Here is a 17,158-nt window from a genome sequence, read left to right as displayed (position 1 = left end):
TTTAATTAAATAGCTAGTTCAATGTTTTCGTAAATTTTTTTTTAAGACTAATTTTTGCATTGATGCTAGACTATTATAACCGAACCGTGACGTGCGACTTTTATTAAAAATTCGAAATGGCTGATGCAGGCTTCGCAACCCATGTGTCAGTTCTGCGGGTGGTGTCACGGTGCAACACAAGCACAGAGCCAATGTTACTGAATTTGCTCAGTTGTGGCAGTCCAGCAGTATTTGGTCCCGTGGTGGGGGTTTCTCTCCCCCTCCAGTTTACCTCCCATCGTTTGAAGCTCCATACAGAGCTTCGTTTCAAAACTGTGTATTTCTTAGAGTATGCAGTGAAGCGCCATCTAGACAATGCTTCAAAACATATGTAGTATTCCAGTGAATACACGGCAGTTACCATAACAGCCATATCCATAACGGTGGCGCCGTGAATGACGGTGGTGGTGGTGGTGGGGGGGGGGGGGGGGGGTACTTTTTGTGGAACCAGCATCTATGGACAATTCTGTAGCTGAGTTGACCTAATAAAGCTGCACAGAGCAGAGGGATTGGCATCATGGGTGCATCACAATATAAATTCACAGGGTCTCTTATGTTACCCTTAAGACGACTTGAAGGCGAAAGCCCAAGCGTCGATGTAAATGTGATAGCGAGCCTCCGAAGACGACGCACTTTTGGCGCCGTTTCATTGGCTCACTCGTATCGTGGCGTCAGCTGTGATCCAGGTAATGGCGAACCTCCAAGGACAGCGCACTCTGCTGATGCACGTTTGGCGCCGTTTCATTGGTACCTTTCATGTCGTCAACGTGTTTTCGCTCAAGGACTTCAAAGGTCGACTGAAAGATGAGACATATAAGGCTTTCGCCTTAATAATTAACAGCGAGGATGTCATTCCATCCGAGTTATTGAGGGTGCTTTGGTAACCATAAAAGGTAAATATCTGGCAAGGGTAACACAAATCTGGCTGTTGGCATTTACACTACAAGGGAGACGTTAGACACTGCCCCAAGGCAGACAACCATCTTTCTGCCTAAACAAGCAAGTTTGGCATTTTTTGGAAAGATGTTATCATGTGAAATTTACTTGGAAATTCAAGCAAGCAATAATTATGGGAAGTCTGGTTCTGAGAGCACGCAGTAAAACACTAAGAATTGAAATTGAACTGTGAATTAGATTTGACTCTTTGTTTTTTACAAACTTTTTTTTGTCTGTCTGCATTCTTTTAGATATATTGTTTTTAGTGTCTATACAAAATAAATAACTGAAATGCGCCAAAAGACATCCACATATTTTTCTTATAAAACAGACACCGAAGAACCTGAGGCTATTATGGACACGAAAAGGATACTGCAGAGGCTCGAACGGCAGTGCTGCATACTAGGTTAAGCTGAACATTTGACAGATATCTGTCTGATTGTGTAAAAAATTGGAAAATAAAGGAACATGAACGAATCCCTACAAACCTCTTTTGAAATGTTGGGCCTGGGCCCCTGTAGTCCGTTGCAAACTAGAAGGTAGGGCAAGGGAAAGAAAGGCCGGGAAGAAGGAAGCAGACGGAACGCTGGAGAAGAAAAGAGGAAACCCCTTCTGCCTGCTTCCTCCTTCCCGGCCTTCCTTTCCCTCTCCCTACCTTCTTGGGTTGCAACGGACTAGTTTTGTAGGGATTGGTTGAAGGATGTGACGGCTGAACCAAATACTTTCCTAGTCCGTTGCAACTCAAGAAGGTAGGGTGAGAAAAATGAAGGCCTGGGAGGAGGAAGCAGACAGAACTCTGAAGAGAGGAGGGGAGGAGGTTTCCCACTCTTCTCCACATAGAGTTAATATAATGTACACTAGAGGTTCAAGTGGCGCTAGTGTGCTGACTCAAATTGAAGCAGACTGCAACCAGTCGAAAATTTACTTCCGGTAATGCATTTCTATGGGAAAAAATGAGTGCATTTTCTCCCTGCGCTCGATCATAAGAGCAAATATCCCGAATAATTCTTACGTAGTATGTAGCTTGGAACATTTCTAAGTCAGGCCGACGGAATAATTGGTCAGTTACGGCGTTTTTCTTTCAAATTCATTGCATTAAAAACTGCGCTAAAACGGCTTCGTGTGTGTATATATGTGCACTGCCGGACACTGTTAGCGCAAACACAACGTCGGCGCTTTTCAGCATAAGGGATAGACGTGCCAAACGAACGAAGTGGACATCTGTATATTAAGGGAGATGGCAAAAACCATGCAGTAACACTGGATCAGTAACTACCCGTGCATGTACAATTAAAATAAATTGAAGGCCATGTAATATATTCCGATTTTAAATAAGTAAGTACCACTTTATTCTTTTTGCTTTGCACGAAGGTGCTTGTTCTACGTTCAAAATATCACCTGCACGCTCGAGAACTTTGAGAACAAGTGCCCGATAAAAAGACACTTCATAGCCCACATACTTTATTCTTTTAGTTTTTAATGTTTTTATCCGATCGTGCACGACAGGGTCATTTTCATATAGTGACAGGACTGGCATATTAGAAATATTTAAGCGTCACCGGAATGCTGGCGAGCCTTGAACACACTCTATTAGGGTTGTGCGAATATTCGAAATTTCGAATAGTAGTCCCGAATAATACACTATTCGATATTCGGTTCGAAAATAACTGCACTATTCGCGTTTTTTTAAGTGTTGATTACGGCGGGTTAGCCCCGTTGAGTGCGCTTCTTACCATGCGAGAGTGCGCTGCGGAGAAGAAAAACCCGCGGAAGTGAGCTCCGCGGGTGTTGCTTCTCCGCATTACATCTTACTTAACGTGGTAACCCGCCGCGATAAACAATATCGTAATTGCGTGCTCAAGAAAAGCATACATTCAAGGCGGGATGGTGCACCCGTGCCGACTGTATATGAAAATAAATGGAAACTGAATGTGTATATCAACATTGTAGTAAAAGTTTCAAAATTAAACGCAGATATGCTTTTACAAGCTGTGTTCATCATTCGCGACTCATTCTTTTTTAACTTGAGATTAAAGAAAGAATTTTTATATATCAAGATTTGTAAATTCACTCAATTGGAATAGTTTGCCATCTATAGAGGATTCATTTTATGTCAAATCCGTCGTTTACTTGCCATCCCAAGACACCAGACCTTCTGAGATCACAGTTCATGAATAATGAAGCTTATGAGAAAGTGGAATAACCTTTACAGGTTTAGCTGGGTTTTCGTCTCAGCATTATGCAATGGTAGGGAAAGGCGTGGAAAAACTATTCGATATTCGAATCGAAATTTATTCGGCGAAAACCACTATTCGCTTCGAATTCGCTTCGGACTCAAAATCCACTATTCGCACAAGACTCTCTGTATTCCTTTCGATTGTAATTTTGTTCTGAATCGTCGCTTGTTTTTAACACCTGCTGCGAAACACACGTTTGGGACTGAAAGGTAGCGAAGTTAAACATCGTTCACTGATGAAGAAAAATGCGCTAACTAAAGCAATTACACTTTTACAATGTTAATTAAGGTGCATACTACTCTATATATGACCCAAATAACCAAAGTGTTTTGTGTTATTTAACGGCGAAGAGACAAAATGCACGCGCGTTTTCCCATAGGAATGCGGAGGAGCACTGCAAAAGTAAACTTTTTGCTGCCCTTATTTACTGTGGGTCGCCAGGGTCGCTGTCTGCTTCAATTTACTAGGGTTCCTCGATGCGCGCGCGCGCGCATTGAGGAACCCTACAATTTACGTCACGGAAGTCGCATAGACGCTAGCGCCAGTTGAACCTCTGGCGTACATTCTCTATGCTTCTCCAGCGCTCTGTCTGTTTCCTCCTCCCCGGCTTTCCTTTCCCTCGCGCTACCTTCTTGAGTTGCAACGGACTGAACTGCTGAACTACACTGTAGCTGAGCAGCCAAAGGAGCCACGATCCGCGCACGCGCATTCTCCTCTTTTGACCTTCCTAAGCACCGGGTAGGTGGCGCAAGTTGCTGCCCGACTCATCTGATGTAGTGATTCAGGCCATTTTGAGACAATTCTTGGAGTCTAGTAGTCCTTTATAACTCGGTCGACGCACCCAACAGGGACGCCCAGCCAGCGGTGTGCTTCAGGTGACAGTGACCCACAATATCTCCGTGAGACTTGCTAACTGGTGAGATCGTGAGACTTTTTACACGGACACAGCGCGCACCTCCAAGTAGGCAGTCGAAAGCTAAGCGCTTTCACCAGCGATCGGCTTTGGTGTAGTTGGCCGAGTGACTGCCCGGGCTGATCGTTGGCTCGGCTGAAGTTATCATAGCTGTTATGTTGTGTGTGATCTCGACGAACTTCACAGCAGCAGCAAGCTTCGCAGTCTGCTGTCGTGCCGGTGAGAATAGCAGCGACTTCTAGAGCCCGTGCTCGTTCGTGGAACAGCGGAACCGGTGATCCTCTTCCGTATCGAAATGGAGTCGGCGCCGCACCTTCCGATGTTGTCGTGCCAGCTCAAAAGCAGTCCGACCAACACAGACTTCGGCCCAGCTTTGAAAAAGTACATCGCTGAGCACTACCACGAAGACCCTGACTCGTACACCAACGAGCTGAAGGATCTCGAAGCCCTTCGCTTGGCGGCCTGCAACGCTCCCAGGACCTTCACCGGGTGCAGCACGCTCAAGCGCTATTACTCGCAGCTGCTTTGTCTCCAGACGAGATTTCCCATGACGGACGAAGGACCGGCCTGCGTGCCGTTCATGTGGACGGACATCTACTCGGGCATGGTGTTCAACATCATGGACATCAAGTACGAAGAAGCCAGCATAATGTACAACGTCGGAGCTCTACACTCACAGCTTGGGACCCTGCAGAACCGCGACAACTCGGAGGGTATGAAGATCGCCTGCACGCACTTCCAGTGTGCCGCCTGGGCCCTGCAGCAGGTCAGGGGGCTTTACCCACAACCCAAGGGTAGTGACATGTCCCACGACCTCCTCCTCTTCTTCAGCACCGTCTTCCTTGGACAAGCACAGGAGTGCATATTGGAGAAGTCGACGCTGGACGGCCGCAAGTCCTCCATCACCGCCAAGGTGGCTGCTCAGGTTGTTGAGTATTGCAAGACAGCCCTGCTGGTCAGTGGCAGCATGAGCTCAGAGACTGGCAGCATCCAGGACATTGTGGGCTCGAAGTTGCTGAAGATGTGGCGCCGGACGCTGGACCTCAAGGTGGCTTACTATACGAGCTTGTCGTGCTACCACATGGGCAACCAGGCGGAAGAGACCCAGAGGATGGGCGAGCGGCAAGCCTGGTACCAGCTGGCCGTGCACCGGCTCAGTGAAGCCATAGCCGTTGCAAAGGGCATAGAGGACGAGCAGCTGGACGAGACGCTGGCGTTCGCCATGGACGTGATTGGCGGGAAGCACCAGGCGGCCAAGAAAGAGAACGAGTTTGTGTATCACGACAAAGTGCCACCTCTGGACACTCTCCCCGAGGTCAAGGGAGCCAACCTGGTGAAGGGAATCGGCTTCTGCCCAACCGACCCGGAGATCTGCGGGGCCGACATTTTTGCACGCCTGGTGCCTCTGGAGGCACACCAGGCCTCCTCCATTTACAGCGAGCACAAGGCCCGGCTGTCGCGGACGCTGGGTGGCCGCGTGGAGAGCAGCAATGAGCAGTTGGAAGCTTTCCTGGCTTCCCTGGACCTTGACCGTCAGATGCTGCTGCTGGCACCTCAGGGAGTGCCCCAGGAGGTGATGCAGTGCTGCGCCAAGCTTTGCGTCTGCCCCACGGCCACCAGCGACCTCGTGCTCGCCATCCAAGAGCTCAAGGAACTGTTCCACAGTGTTGATAAGGAACTGGAGCAAGTGGGACAGCTGCTGGCCGCAGAGCACGCTCCGGCCAGCGGCCCGCTGGCTCCCCTGTCAGCAGAGTACACCAAGTACCGGGAGGCACACGAGCAGGCCGCAGATTCACACACCAGCCTGAGCAAAAGCCTGACGGTGCACATGAGCAACCTCAAGCTGCTTTCGGGGCCCCTGGAGGAGCTCGAGAAGGCCCTGCCGTCGGTGGCGCTGCTGGACGTGCCCAACAACGAGGCCGTGGTGCGGGAGCTGACCTACCTGATGAACAAGGTGGAGGAGATGAAGCAGCAGCGCCACATGCTGCACACCCGGCTTCGGGAAGCGTTGCAGAAGGACGACGTCACTAAGCAAATAGTGACACGGAACCCGAGCGAAGAGCTCGAGGCCCTGTTCGAGAGGGAGCTGAAGAAGCACGACCAGGACGTGGCCCTGCTCGAACAGAACTTGGCGGCTCAAGACAAAGTTTTAGATGCCCTGACACAAGCCAATGCCCGCTTTGCGGAGACGCGCAGGGCCGCCTCCGAGACGCTTAAGAGGCGCCAGGCCATGTGTGCATCGCTGGTGCAGTCATTCGAAGCCTACGAGGAGCTGGCTACCAAGACGCGCAAGGGCCTCGACCTGTACCGCAAGCTTGAAGTCGGCATTGGACGGCTGCTGGCCCGGCTACGGTCGACTCTCAAGCCGCAACGCCCCCTGGAGCCGACCGAAGGTGCTGGACGCGTGGGATCAGCAAAGGAAGGGGGATCCGTCGTGGGACCAGCCTCTGTCGCGAAAATGGCGGCCTACCGGCCGGACATTGTGCCACCCAGCGCGGCAGCCTTAAAAAGCATGGGTGTGCGTCCGGCTCCAGTTGGTTCGGAGCAGACTGTTCCCTGGGCCCCCGCGGAGCCCAGTGCCTGGCCGAAGCAGTACACGCCCTCGACGGCCTACAATATGCCGACCTACCCGGTGTCCACCCTAACATACTCTTTCCAAAGCAACCAGCTGCCCGGTCCCGAGCAGCAGATGTCTACTTATGCGTACGGTCAGAGTGTCATGAGCCCACACCAGAACTGCCAGCAGCCCCCGCTTGGACCGACCGTGGTGCCAGCCTCCCCAGCACCGGTTTACTATGGCCTGGGCTATGGGCAGCACCCCGGCACGGCGAGCATCCAGGCACCCGTGTCCTACGCGCAGAGCTCCCCGGGACAGCCTTCCTATCAGCCGTCGTACCAGCCCTCCTACCAGTCTCCGTACCAGCAGCCGGTGTACCAGCCTTACCAGCCATCCGGTGACAGCCTGGCTGGCGCGATGGAGGCTATGCACGTGACCAACCAGTCATGGCAGTGTGACCAACAGATGGCATGGGCCCCTCAAGCATGGCAGGGTAACTGGGCTCCTCCCCCCACGGATCTGCTGGCAACGACTCCTGAGACAGGTGCCCAGGCCACACCCCTCCAGCCACAAGTGGGTCTGGAGCCGAAAGCAAGCCCCAAACCAAAGATGGATCCTGAGCCCATGGGAGGTCTTCAGTCACAGCCGGTTCTTCAACCTCAGGTGATCCCCGAAACCAAGGTTGACCTCAAGCCACAGGTTGTGCTCGAGCATCCCGTTGAGCCACCGCCTCCGGTCGCAACGTCACCTGCCTCAGCTTCAAGCGACACCAGGCCACCCGAGCGACCCCAGACCAAGGAGGCCCTGAGCCTGGACAAACTGGCCATTGAGGTGGAGCGTTTCGAGAAATGCGTTGAGGGCCTCAGTAAGAAGTCGCTCAACGGCCCAACACTCTTGGAGCAGAAGTGGAAGGAGTATGTGGACGCCCAGGACAGAGAGTCGCGGAAGCTGTCCATCTCGGTGGCACGCTGCTACCCTATGAAGAACCGCATTCCAGATGTTATGCCTTACGACCACAACCGAGTGATGCTGGCATCGCAGCGGGACGATTACATCAATGCCTCCCTGGTAAAGGGACTCACGACATCCGCCGTGAGCTACATCATGACCCAGGCTCCATTACCTGGTACCTGCTCTGACTTGTGGGCCATGGTGTGGGAGCAGCAGACGGAGACAATGGTGTGCCTCCAGAGCCCCGGCGAGCTCAAGAGCCACAGCTACTGGCCCACGGACAAGGGCCAGCAACTCCGCTACGGTGGAATCACCGTCTGCCTCCAGTCGGTCCAGGACAGGCAGTTCTATGTGGAGCGCATGCTTCAGGTTGTCAACAACGACGTGAAGGGGTCACGCGGGGTCGTCCACCTGCAGTTTGCGGACTGGCCGCAGAGCGGGACACCCACCAACATCCCTCACCTGCTGAGCTTCATCGAGGTGGTGCACGGCTTCCACAAGGCACAACGCAACGAGGCGCGGCCCGTGGTGCTCCACTGCCTCGGTGGCGTTGGACGGAGCGGCGTCTTCTGTCTGCTGTCGGCGGCCATGAGAGAAGTGGCGGCAGGCGGCGGCCTGCCTGACCTCTTGGGCACGGCCATTAAGCTCGCCCAGACACGCAAGTTCTGTCTTCAGGACAAGGAGCAGCTCAAGCTGTGCCACGACGCCCTCCTCTACCACGCGCAACAGTTCCTCGCCAAGAGAGGCATTCCAACGAGCAGAGGCAGCTTTGGGACTCCCGGCCTGGCGTGCCACCCGCCGCAAGACTTCGTACCGGCATCGGCAGCACCCAAGAAGCCCGAAGAAGACCGTGCCGTGTGTCCCGTGACCAGTCTCCTGGACCCGGCCAGCTTCACACTCGAGCCCGTGGCACAGCAGAAGCGCAAGGTGACACGGGAAGACTTCAGGGAAGGCAGCCTGGTCAAGCCCGAACCCTTCTTAGCTCCCTGAGTTGACTGGCCACCCCTTCCGGTCGCTCGAGAAGGACCGAGACCAACCGGGGCCACAGCGCCGTTTTTTGTTGTTCCACCGGGTTAGGCGAGGAGGCCATAAAATTCTGCCGACTGCATCTTTGGTCTTCTACCAACGGTGGTCGATACCCGATTACTAGCCGTCGCTCACCGTCCAACCAAACACTTTGCTCAGTGTCGCAAGGGGTGCGGGCGTAGAGTGGTGGCGGCCGATTCTTAGTGTCACTCACCGACGGGACCTGCCCAATGTCCCAGAGTAAACAACAATCAAGTTTTAAGATTTTATTTCTGCATCACAACTGTGCAAGGTCAGTTACGTCAGTTCAGTAAAGAGTGTGCATCTGTTGGTTTTTTTTCTGGCAGCTATATGCATTTGCAGTCCTGTTGTTTTTTTCTCAACATAGCGCTGTTGTTTGCCCTTCTTTCCGGTGTTAGGGTGGCACAATGTTTTTGCCGGATCTATAAGATTAATAAGGTGGAAAGTTGGGCGAGTTGGTTGGTGGTCATATTGAATGGGTTAAAACAGCGCAAAAAAGATGAAGGACCGGTAAAAGGAAACACGCTATGTCTATGTGTGGAAGCGCTGTGTCTGCGTTTCCTTTTACGGGTCTTTCGTCTTTTTTGCGCTGTTTTAGCCCATTCAAGATTAATAAGCTTAGTTTTTACTATATTTTTTTATAATTCACCAAGAGTCCTTAAAGGGGCGATGCAACGAGTTTTGTGTTTTGCTGAAATATCGTTTAGAGCGGATCCCTGACGTTAATGACCTGTGAAATACCCATTCGTTTTTCACCACTCGCAATTGAAGTCACAGAAAAAAAATAAAGAAAAACAAGCAGAGTTCAGCCCCTCAACTCGCAGCCAGGACAAGCGGCCACGTGACCTGGAGCCGATTATATGCCGCCAATGTTGATCATAGCCATGCGCTGGGGTTGGCAAGGCACAGGACATGCGCTGCGTTCCAGACATTGTTATGGTTCGGCTGTTGTCGTCATTGCAGCGATTGGACACAGGACACTACCCGAATGCTTCTCGAGCTATAGATTATCACGAGCCCAAATCGAGTGCCGACGCAATGCACGGGTCCAATCTATGGGCCGCATTCAAATATCGTCACTGGGCGGTACTGCTACCGCCCAGCTATGTCATCAGGTTTTGTGAAGGAGAGATTGAATGAAAACGCTCGGTTTTGTCCTCGAAATTACAGTGCAACAAAGGAGTTTCTTGGTCAGTGGCGTTGCGTGCGAGTATCCTTGAGTCCCACTAGTGCCAGTAAGCTCGTGTAAAGTGAAAAACATTCCAATTGAATATCGTTGCACCGCCCCTTTAAGACCCCCCAAACAAAAGTATTCTGTCGTGTTCTTCAAAACCATTTTTTTTTATGACCGTGCAGAAGATTTTGGATGAAGTATTCATACAAATTTGAACAGCTTGTAAAGAAAGTATGCAAGAGGAACAGGATTGTCCGTCGCTTTCATTGTGTCCTCCTGCACTGTCACCAAGGTCACGAGGCAGATTGGCAAAATCTTCTGCCATTGTGGCTTCTGTCCTTTGGTTTTATTGTTGGGCTCAGCACCCTGCTCTGGAGGGGCCTCTTGCCTTTGCTACCTCTGCATACCTAGTTGTCCAGTGTAGCGCTCCCCACCCCCCCTCTTTCCTTCCAGCCCTTCCCAAGAGCTTGTCGGGCAAACCTACACCAGTGTTGCGGAATGGGCACCCCCATTCCATTCCAATTCCATTCCAAGGAATTAGAGTTTTCGATAATTCAATTCCTTTCAACTCCTAGGAATGGGGACACTAAGCCCATTCCCACTGCTGGAATGGCTGAATCGTTCCATTCCATTCCTCTAATTCCTAAACGTAAAAATTGGCACTTGACAGCTGCATTGCGTTGCAGGGTTGGGCAGAAATAGTCAAAAATGTATTTGAAAATACAAATACTGGGATAGATCAAAATAGTAGCTATAATACTGATACTCAAATACAGGGTGAATCAAGGAGACACCAGGCTCTTTAAATGGCCGGAAAATTGGGTTTCTTAACCTATGGGCCTCCTGCGTTCCCCAGGGGGTGCTGCGAAAAGGGACTTGTTAGGCCTTGTTTTGGGTAGTACAAACTTTAGCGTCTCAAACTGTCACGCATGCAGAAGCGTGCCTGTTCTGGTGCCGAGCGCGAGATCACGATGAAAATATAAAGAAACAAAAATTCTAACGCCGTCAAAGCTAAGACGCTAAGAGCGTGAGCCAAGAACTACCGTTCCATGCTTTCCAAAGTAAACATGACAAAGAAAAAGAAAAATTAAAGCGTCGCATCAGAGGTGTTTTGACGTCACCACCCAGAGATAAGAGACGCGTACCCTAGCGGTGGTGTCATGAGTTTGGCACTTTTGATTGTCTTGCGGCGTTGAGTCTGGCCGATTTCTGGCGTCCAAAGGTGTTTTTCCGTTCTTCAGCACCAGACAGAATTAAAAAAGCTCGACCAACGTGCCATAAGTAGTGCGAGACTTAATCAGGTCAGCTTGTACTACCCAAAATGAGGGCGCTACAGTTTGTTCAAAGCTTCAGCGCAGGAGGCCTATCGCGCTATGACTTTGTGCGGCGTTGCCCACAGATGGTGCATTTTTTTTTGTAAAATTTGCGAAGAACGAACTTACCTGAGGAAAAAGTAAAGAAAGAAAAAGGCTTAGCTCCTATGGAAACGCAGCGACGCCACCAGTCTGCAAACAACACGGCACCGTTTCGCATGGGAGACAAGAGATGGCGCAACAAACGCCGCCAACGAACGAGCATACAGCGCCGAGAGCGGGCCTTTTTAGCAGACAATCTTTTCGACTCAAAAGCGGCGCGCGTTCCGCAGGCGGCGACAGTCGCAGAAACAAAAAAGACAGGCGCGGTAACAGCAAGGAACTGCAGTTCCTTGTCTGCAAAAGGGCCGGCTCTCGGCATCGTATGCTCGTTTGTTGGCGGCAGTTGGCGTCGCGACCGCTTGCGCCATCTCTTGTCTCCCGTGCGAAAGGGCGCCGTGTTGTTTGCAGACCGGTGGCGTCGCTGTGTTCCCATAGGAGCTAAGCCTTTTTCTTTCTTTACTTTTTCCTCAGGTAAGTTCGCTCTATGCAAATTTCACAAAAAAAATGCACCATCTGTGGGCATCGCTGCACAAAGTCGTAGCGCGATTGGGGAGGAGGACAGACCGTGACGCCCCAAGCGGTTAACTTTACAACTACACGGATGGGGACAACAAATACAATGACTCGGCGCTCGGCCGACATAACCGAACGCGGCGTCAGCGTTCGGCTGGAGTTCGTGTTCTCCGGTGAGGGGGAGGAGGGGCTGTTTTGTTTCCACTACGGCCAGCATGAACAATGCAGCATGCACAGTCCCAGCTCAGCACAATAGCCGAAGTGGGTCAAGCTCGCATTCTCTGAGGATAGATCCGGCACTTAACGTCGCTCCGTCGATTGTTAGTATTTTTTACATTAAACTGTGCCCCGCACTCTATTGTAGAAGATGACATGGACATGCCCATAAGGCCTGTTTACATGTGCACAGGCCTTGTGTTGAGTAAACACCGAGCGTGGGGAAAACAAATGGGTCAGAGCGCCCCCTATAGTTTGATCTCCTGCCCAATAGGTTAAGAAACCGAATTTTCCGGTCGATTTAAAGAGCCTGGCGTCTCCTTGTTCAAAACATCATTACTTCCTTGGCCAATAAGGGTGCCCCTGTCAATAACACTGATCACATGAATTCACGGCGGAATGAACAAGTATTCTGGTATCTGTAAGTGTTGCCTTGAACATGAAATTGTACCCACGCTGCTGTATGAAAAGAGAATACATAATTTCGTAGTAGGTTACCTTGTTGAAGACCATGCAGGCAGTTGAATTTGGAATTTTCGAGAATAGGGTGAACCACCCGAAGCATCCTGGAGCGCACATGTCTTATCTTCTGTTACGGTTGAAAAATCGACACGGTGGCATCCCTGTTGTGACGATCCTACCTGCCGACCTTCCGCCTCCAACGCATGAATGGCAGTCCTCAAGTTTCGCCGAGAATCATCCAAACAGAGACCTGTGGATTGCGACCGGAGATGGCCGGCACAGGTGTGAGCTCTCCGAGAAACAGCGCGCTCGAGACGAGTCGCAGGAGTACGAAGTCTAGGTCTGCACAGCGAGGCGAGGCCACGTCTGGCATTCTTCCTGGTCGCGTCCACAGGTCTCTGTGGATGCGACCAGGTTCACGTCTACTGAGGACGTACCCTTGAGCCGTGCAACAGGCGCAGACGCATTCATGTTGAACTTGACTGGTAAAAGGCGCCACCGCTGTCCCCCTTCCCCTCCCCCCTTTGTTCTTTGCTTTGACGCTTGTTTTTTCTATTGCATTTTTTTGCGTACAAGTCTGCTAGGGCTCCAAGCGGGTTTGCAGTTTCCCACTCATTTTATTTCTGAACAACTGACTAGCTGACTAACTCGGTATAGCTAAACATAAAAAAAAATAATAAAAAATAAACGATTAAAAAAAATACAAAGTACTGGGCCCATTCTATTCCATTCCGGGCAAAAGGCATCTAATTCCATTCCATTCCGGGCAAAAGGCATTTAATTCCATTCCCATTCCGTTTCCCTGAACGTTGCCGCCATTCCATTCCCATTCCATTCCGGGGTCGCGAAAATGCGGAATGATTCTGGAATCATTCCAACTCCGGGTTGGCAACTCCGCAACACTGACCTACACCGTCCTATGCAACCTGACACAACACCAATTCCCTGTAAACAACGGACTCGCATGAGATGCAGTACCTCCACCCTATCTTTACAACAGAGACGAGAGGCTGCTCAAACATCAGCACTTCATCTACAACCTTTTTAGCTACTTCGTATTGTAGCCCCGCCAAAACATCCACACTTGTACAATGGCCCTTGGTAGAGGAGCTCTTCACAGAGCTCCCAGATGCCATCCTGCTGTGGAAAAGGCTTTTACCGCGACTCTACACATGGCAGGCAACGCAAGCCGCCAAGCGGCAAGAAACTGCCGAAGTCCAACTAAGTCTGTGCCAGCTTGCATGCTCTTGCATTCTGCCACAATAATCGAGAGCATCCTGGTCGAGACCATTCAGCAGTGAGGACCCTGTGTTCAAGAGGATCTTCATTGTTCGGCGCATTTGGTTAAAAATGGCGGCGTGCGGCTGTGGGAAAGAATGACCGAGGGGGAAAATGGCATCTGCCAATCACAATGTCGCGCAACACCGCAATTGGCTGGCGTGCAGCTGAGGGGAAAAGAGAGATGTTTTCAACCAAATGATATTCTGCTGCAAGCCCTTTAAGAAGCAAGCACACCACTTCTCATTGACCGAGTTCAAACATGGAAGCATGCCTGTTGGCGTGCTTCCATGTTCAGGATGCCGTCAAAGAAGACGTCGTCCACCTCTGCTCTGTAACGTTGAGGCATTTAAGCTGCATGGCTCCTCTCGGCCTCGGTCATTGCAACGCACAGGACGCTCGTGCAACCGGCCAACAGAGCTCTGGCACGAGCAGTGCGCAGCCGATGTGGATGGCATTCCTATCATCAAGCGTGCTTTTTGCATTGCACGTATGTCGTTGATAAAGTAGATCTCGGCCGCCACCAACCGTGTCGTTCTACCATAACAAACTGAACGTGGCAGATTGGCAGCGTTGGTCACGAAACCAAGAACTTGTTATTTATGGCCTTCGGGAGATGAGAAGGGAAAGATCGCCGCACCGTCTGTCGTACCTGCCTTCGGTTACATAGTTTTCTCCTCGAAGCGCGGTCGCTTACTTTTACTTCAGTGTTGGGGCGGCACAGCGTTTTCTATAAATCTAAAATATACTTTTCAGTGTTCCAGTCTTAGAAATAAATCTTTTACATTACTTAAGTACTATATATAGGCCGCGATGTCAGACGGCCAACCTACATTCACTACCGACGAAGAATGTTTCCCCGCAACTCAAATTCTTTGAAAAGTTGCTTCATACTTTGGTAACCTAGCCGACTGGAACTTCCACCCTTGCCGATTCTACTAGTTTTGGCAAAGTTTCGACACTCTTCAATGGGTGGTCGATTTATGTGCTACGAAAAACTTCCTAGCGTTTTGCTTTCAGTAAGACCCTTTACTTAAAAAACCTCTGGACGAGACGGTGCGACAGTGTTCATGCCTCTTCGACAAATTTTGCACTTCTCTCTTTCTCCGCCGCATCCAGAACGACCGAAGCGTACCGGTGGACGACGGCATCGTTCACCGACCGCGCAAACCGTCCCAACCCGCTCCAGCAGAGCGTACGGAGTGGAGCCACCTCGAGCACGATCGTGTCCTCCTTGCACTCCATTGAGGCGATGCTTTCGAGGTGTTTCAGCACCGGATCAGCCTTCTCCCCCAGCAACCCATCGAGAGTCCACACTGGCCATCTTGCGACGCTGTCTGCGGACAGTTCCGTCACGGTCGTTGTAGTGAAGAGTGAGCTGACCAGGTACAGTAGTCCCACAGAGAAGCGGCCGAGCGTCTCCGCAAACCTCAGCCGAAGTGATGCACCAGGCTCCAGCTGAAGAAGTTCTCGAAGGACGGATTCTGCTGCTTTTTTGCTGTCTCGGGAGTCCAGGAAGATGACTGGCGGCTTCTGCTGCGGCAGACCTGATGTCTTGTCCGTCGTATCCATGTCGGGCACTGAGTCCGCCGAGTCTGTCTTGCCCATCTTTGGTTCGATCTTATCAGACTCTTTCGGCCAGTCCGCCTGCTCCTGCAGCCCAAGCATGAGAGCCAGGTCAAGCAGATGGCGGGAACAGAACTTGGACAATCCGGGAAAAGAGCCGTAGTTCCGACCAGTCTGGATCCAATCTGCGGATGCCTTCGAAGCTTCGGTCCGATCCAGTGTGGCAGTCCGGAAGAAAGGTGACGATCCGTTGAGGTAGTCCTGTGGAGCGGATGATGCTGCTAAGATCTTGCGGAGGTCAGAGATCCGATCCTTCCACCAGTCTTTCCGACCGGAGCGCTCCGCAAAACTGGCCACATTCCATCCACCGGACTTCACCGTCGTTTGGTCCTCGAACAGCAACGCTGTTGTGGGGTCGTCGACACGCCTGCAGCGGCACTTTTTCACGTAGGTGAAGGCAACCGCTTCCTTGATGTGCTGCAGCCTTGAGCAGGCTTCCTGATTCATGTCGATACGAAACCAGCGAATGTTCTCATTGATGACCTCCTCTTGAAGGTCCTTGAAGAACCGTACACACTTATCAACTTGCCCAAGAAAGTCCTTGGGGAGGTCCTCGACATCCTTGAAGCAGAAGGCTGCCTTCTTCGTTGCTGAAGATTCTCCGGTCAGCACAGTCAGGTTGACTTCTGTAATCAAATGCTTCTGGAATCCTCTGCAAACGACATACACCTCGGAATTTCCAGGTTTGCTACAAGCTGGCTTCTTCACCGCAACCTTCTCAAAGAGACAGTTGAGGAGGTATAGAAGGCTTACTGAAAAGCTTTCAAAGAAGGTGAACATCTTGAGTACGAAATGGCCACCGTCTGCAAGCAGTTTGAAGGCGGCTGCAATTTCTGCGCCATGGAGAGCTGCTACAGTGGACTCCTGCTCGGCTGGATCATCTTGGCAATCGACGCTGCCATCTGCCGTCACCAGGTGGAATTTTTCCTTCCCCTCCAAAAATTCCTCAATCTTGAATTCAGGCGACATGACGTCACCGGTTTGGTCCTGCCCGAAGTACCATCGCTCCAGCGTGCCAAACATGAGTCTGTCGTCTGCTACCGTCGACTTTGAGCAGTTGCCTTCGTAGTAGGGGTTTAAGCTGTTGGCATACCACGTCCAGGTGTCCTTTGAGCCGGTTTCGGAGAGTAAGTAGTGTTGTAGAGCGGTGACGAACGCGCCGGGTGCTTCGCAGAGATGAAACGAACGCAGTGGGTCGGCGTCTGCTAGCTGAAACTCGTGGAGCAGTTCGTAGAACTTGCACCACGCCTGCGTCAAAAGGGCCGGCTTGGCTGTTTTCCGGACTTTGTTGAGCACGTTGCCTGCGCGGTTGGTCCAGGTGGTGTGCTTGCGCCACGCCGCAGGGTCCATGTCGTTCAAGAGGCTCTTCGTGGCGTTCAACTCCGTTTTGAGCCGCTTGAAGTCTGGCAGACTCCAGGCGACGTCTGCTTCGGAGCACCAACGTTTCGGGTCTGCGGGGAGCTGCCATGCAGACGATTTCTGGAAAGCGAAAACTTTCTTGAACACTCGCTCCACTTCGTCTTGGGCTGACGACATGGCTGCTTATTTTAAAGTCCGCTGCGCCAAGCTACTTGATACTGCTAGGCTCAGCTATCCAATTTCGGTACACCTCCTTTGTGAAGTTTGTAAACAAGGTGTCCGATCTTTCCGCGCGACGCCATGTATGTAAATTTAGAGAAGCCGCTTCATTGTACACACAAGAAACGAGCCTTGTAAAAAGTAATATTTAACTTTTTAAAACAACAAAAAAATTGTTTAGTTTTTATAAAAATCAATTTCAAAGTATATTTTATA

General features: G+C 51.2%; 2 protein-coding genes across 2 annotated transcripts; one reads left to right on the top strand and one right to left on the bottom strand.

Moving 5' to 3' along the window:
* The first annotated feature begins 3,862 nt into the window (after window positions 1–3,862).
* On the top strand, window positions 3,863–9,013 carry LOC8052497 (tyrosine-protein phosphatase non-receptor type 23). Its single transcript, XM_002434209.4, has one exon. It carries the CDS (start codon window positions 4,421–4,423, stop codon window positions 8,621–8,623), a length of 4,203 nt encoding a protein of 1,400 aa, XP_002434254.3. The 5' UTR covers window positions 3,863–4,420; the 3' UTR covers window positions 8,624–9,013.
* A 5,733-nt stretch (window positions 9,014–14,746) lies between these two features.
* LOC8052498 (cap-specific mRNA (nucleoside-2'-O-)-methyltransferase 2) lies at window positions 14,747–17,040 on the bottom strand. Its single transcript, XM_002434210.4, has one exon. It carries the CDS (start codon window positions 16,898–16,900, stop codon window positions 14,807–14,809), a length of 2,094 nt encoding a protein of 697 aa, XP_002434255.3. The 5' UTR covers window positions 16,901–17,040; the 3' UTR covers window positions 14,747–14,806.
* Between the last annotated feature and the right edge of the window lie 118 nt (window positions 17,041–17,158).

The sequence above is a fragment of the Ixodes scapularis genome, unplaced genomic scaffold, assembly GCF_016920785.2.
Source record: "Ixodes scapularis isolate PalLabHiFi unplaced genomic scaffold, ASM1692078v2 PGA_scaffold6__148_contigs__length_123643588, whole genome shotgun sequence".
Taxonomy (NCBI): Eukaryota; Metazoa; Arthropoda; class Arachnida; order Ixodida; family Ixodidae; genus Ixodes; species Ixodes scapularis.
The sequence above is the reverse complement of the archived record's forward strand: the minus strand, read 5'-3'. Positions and strand labels throughout refer to the sequence as shown.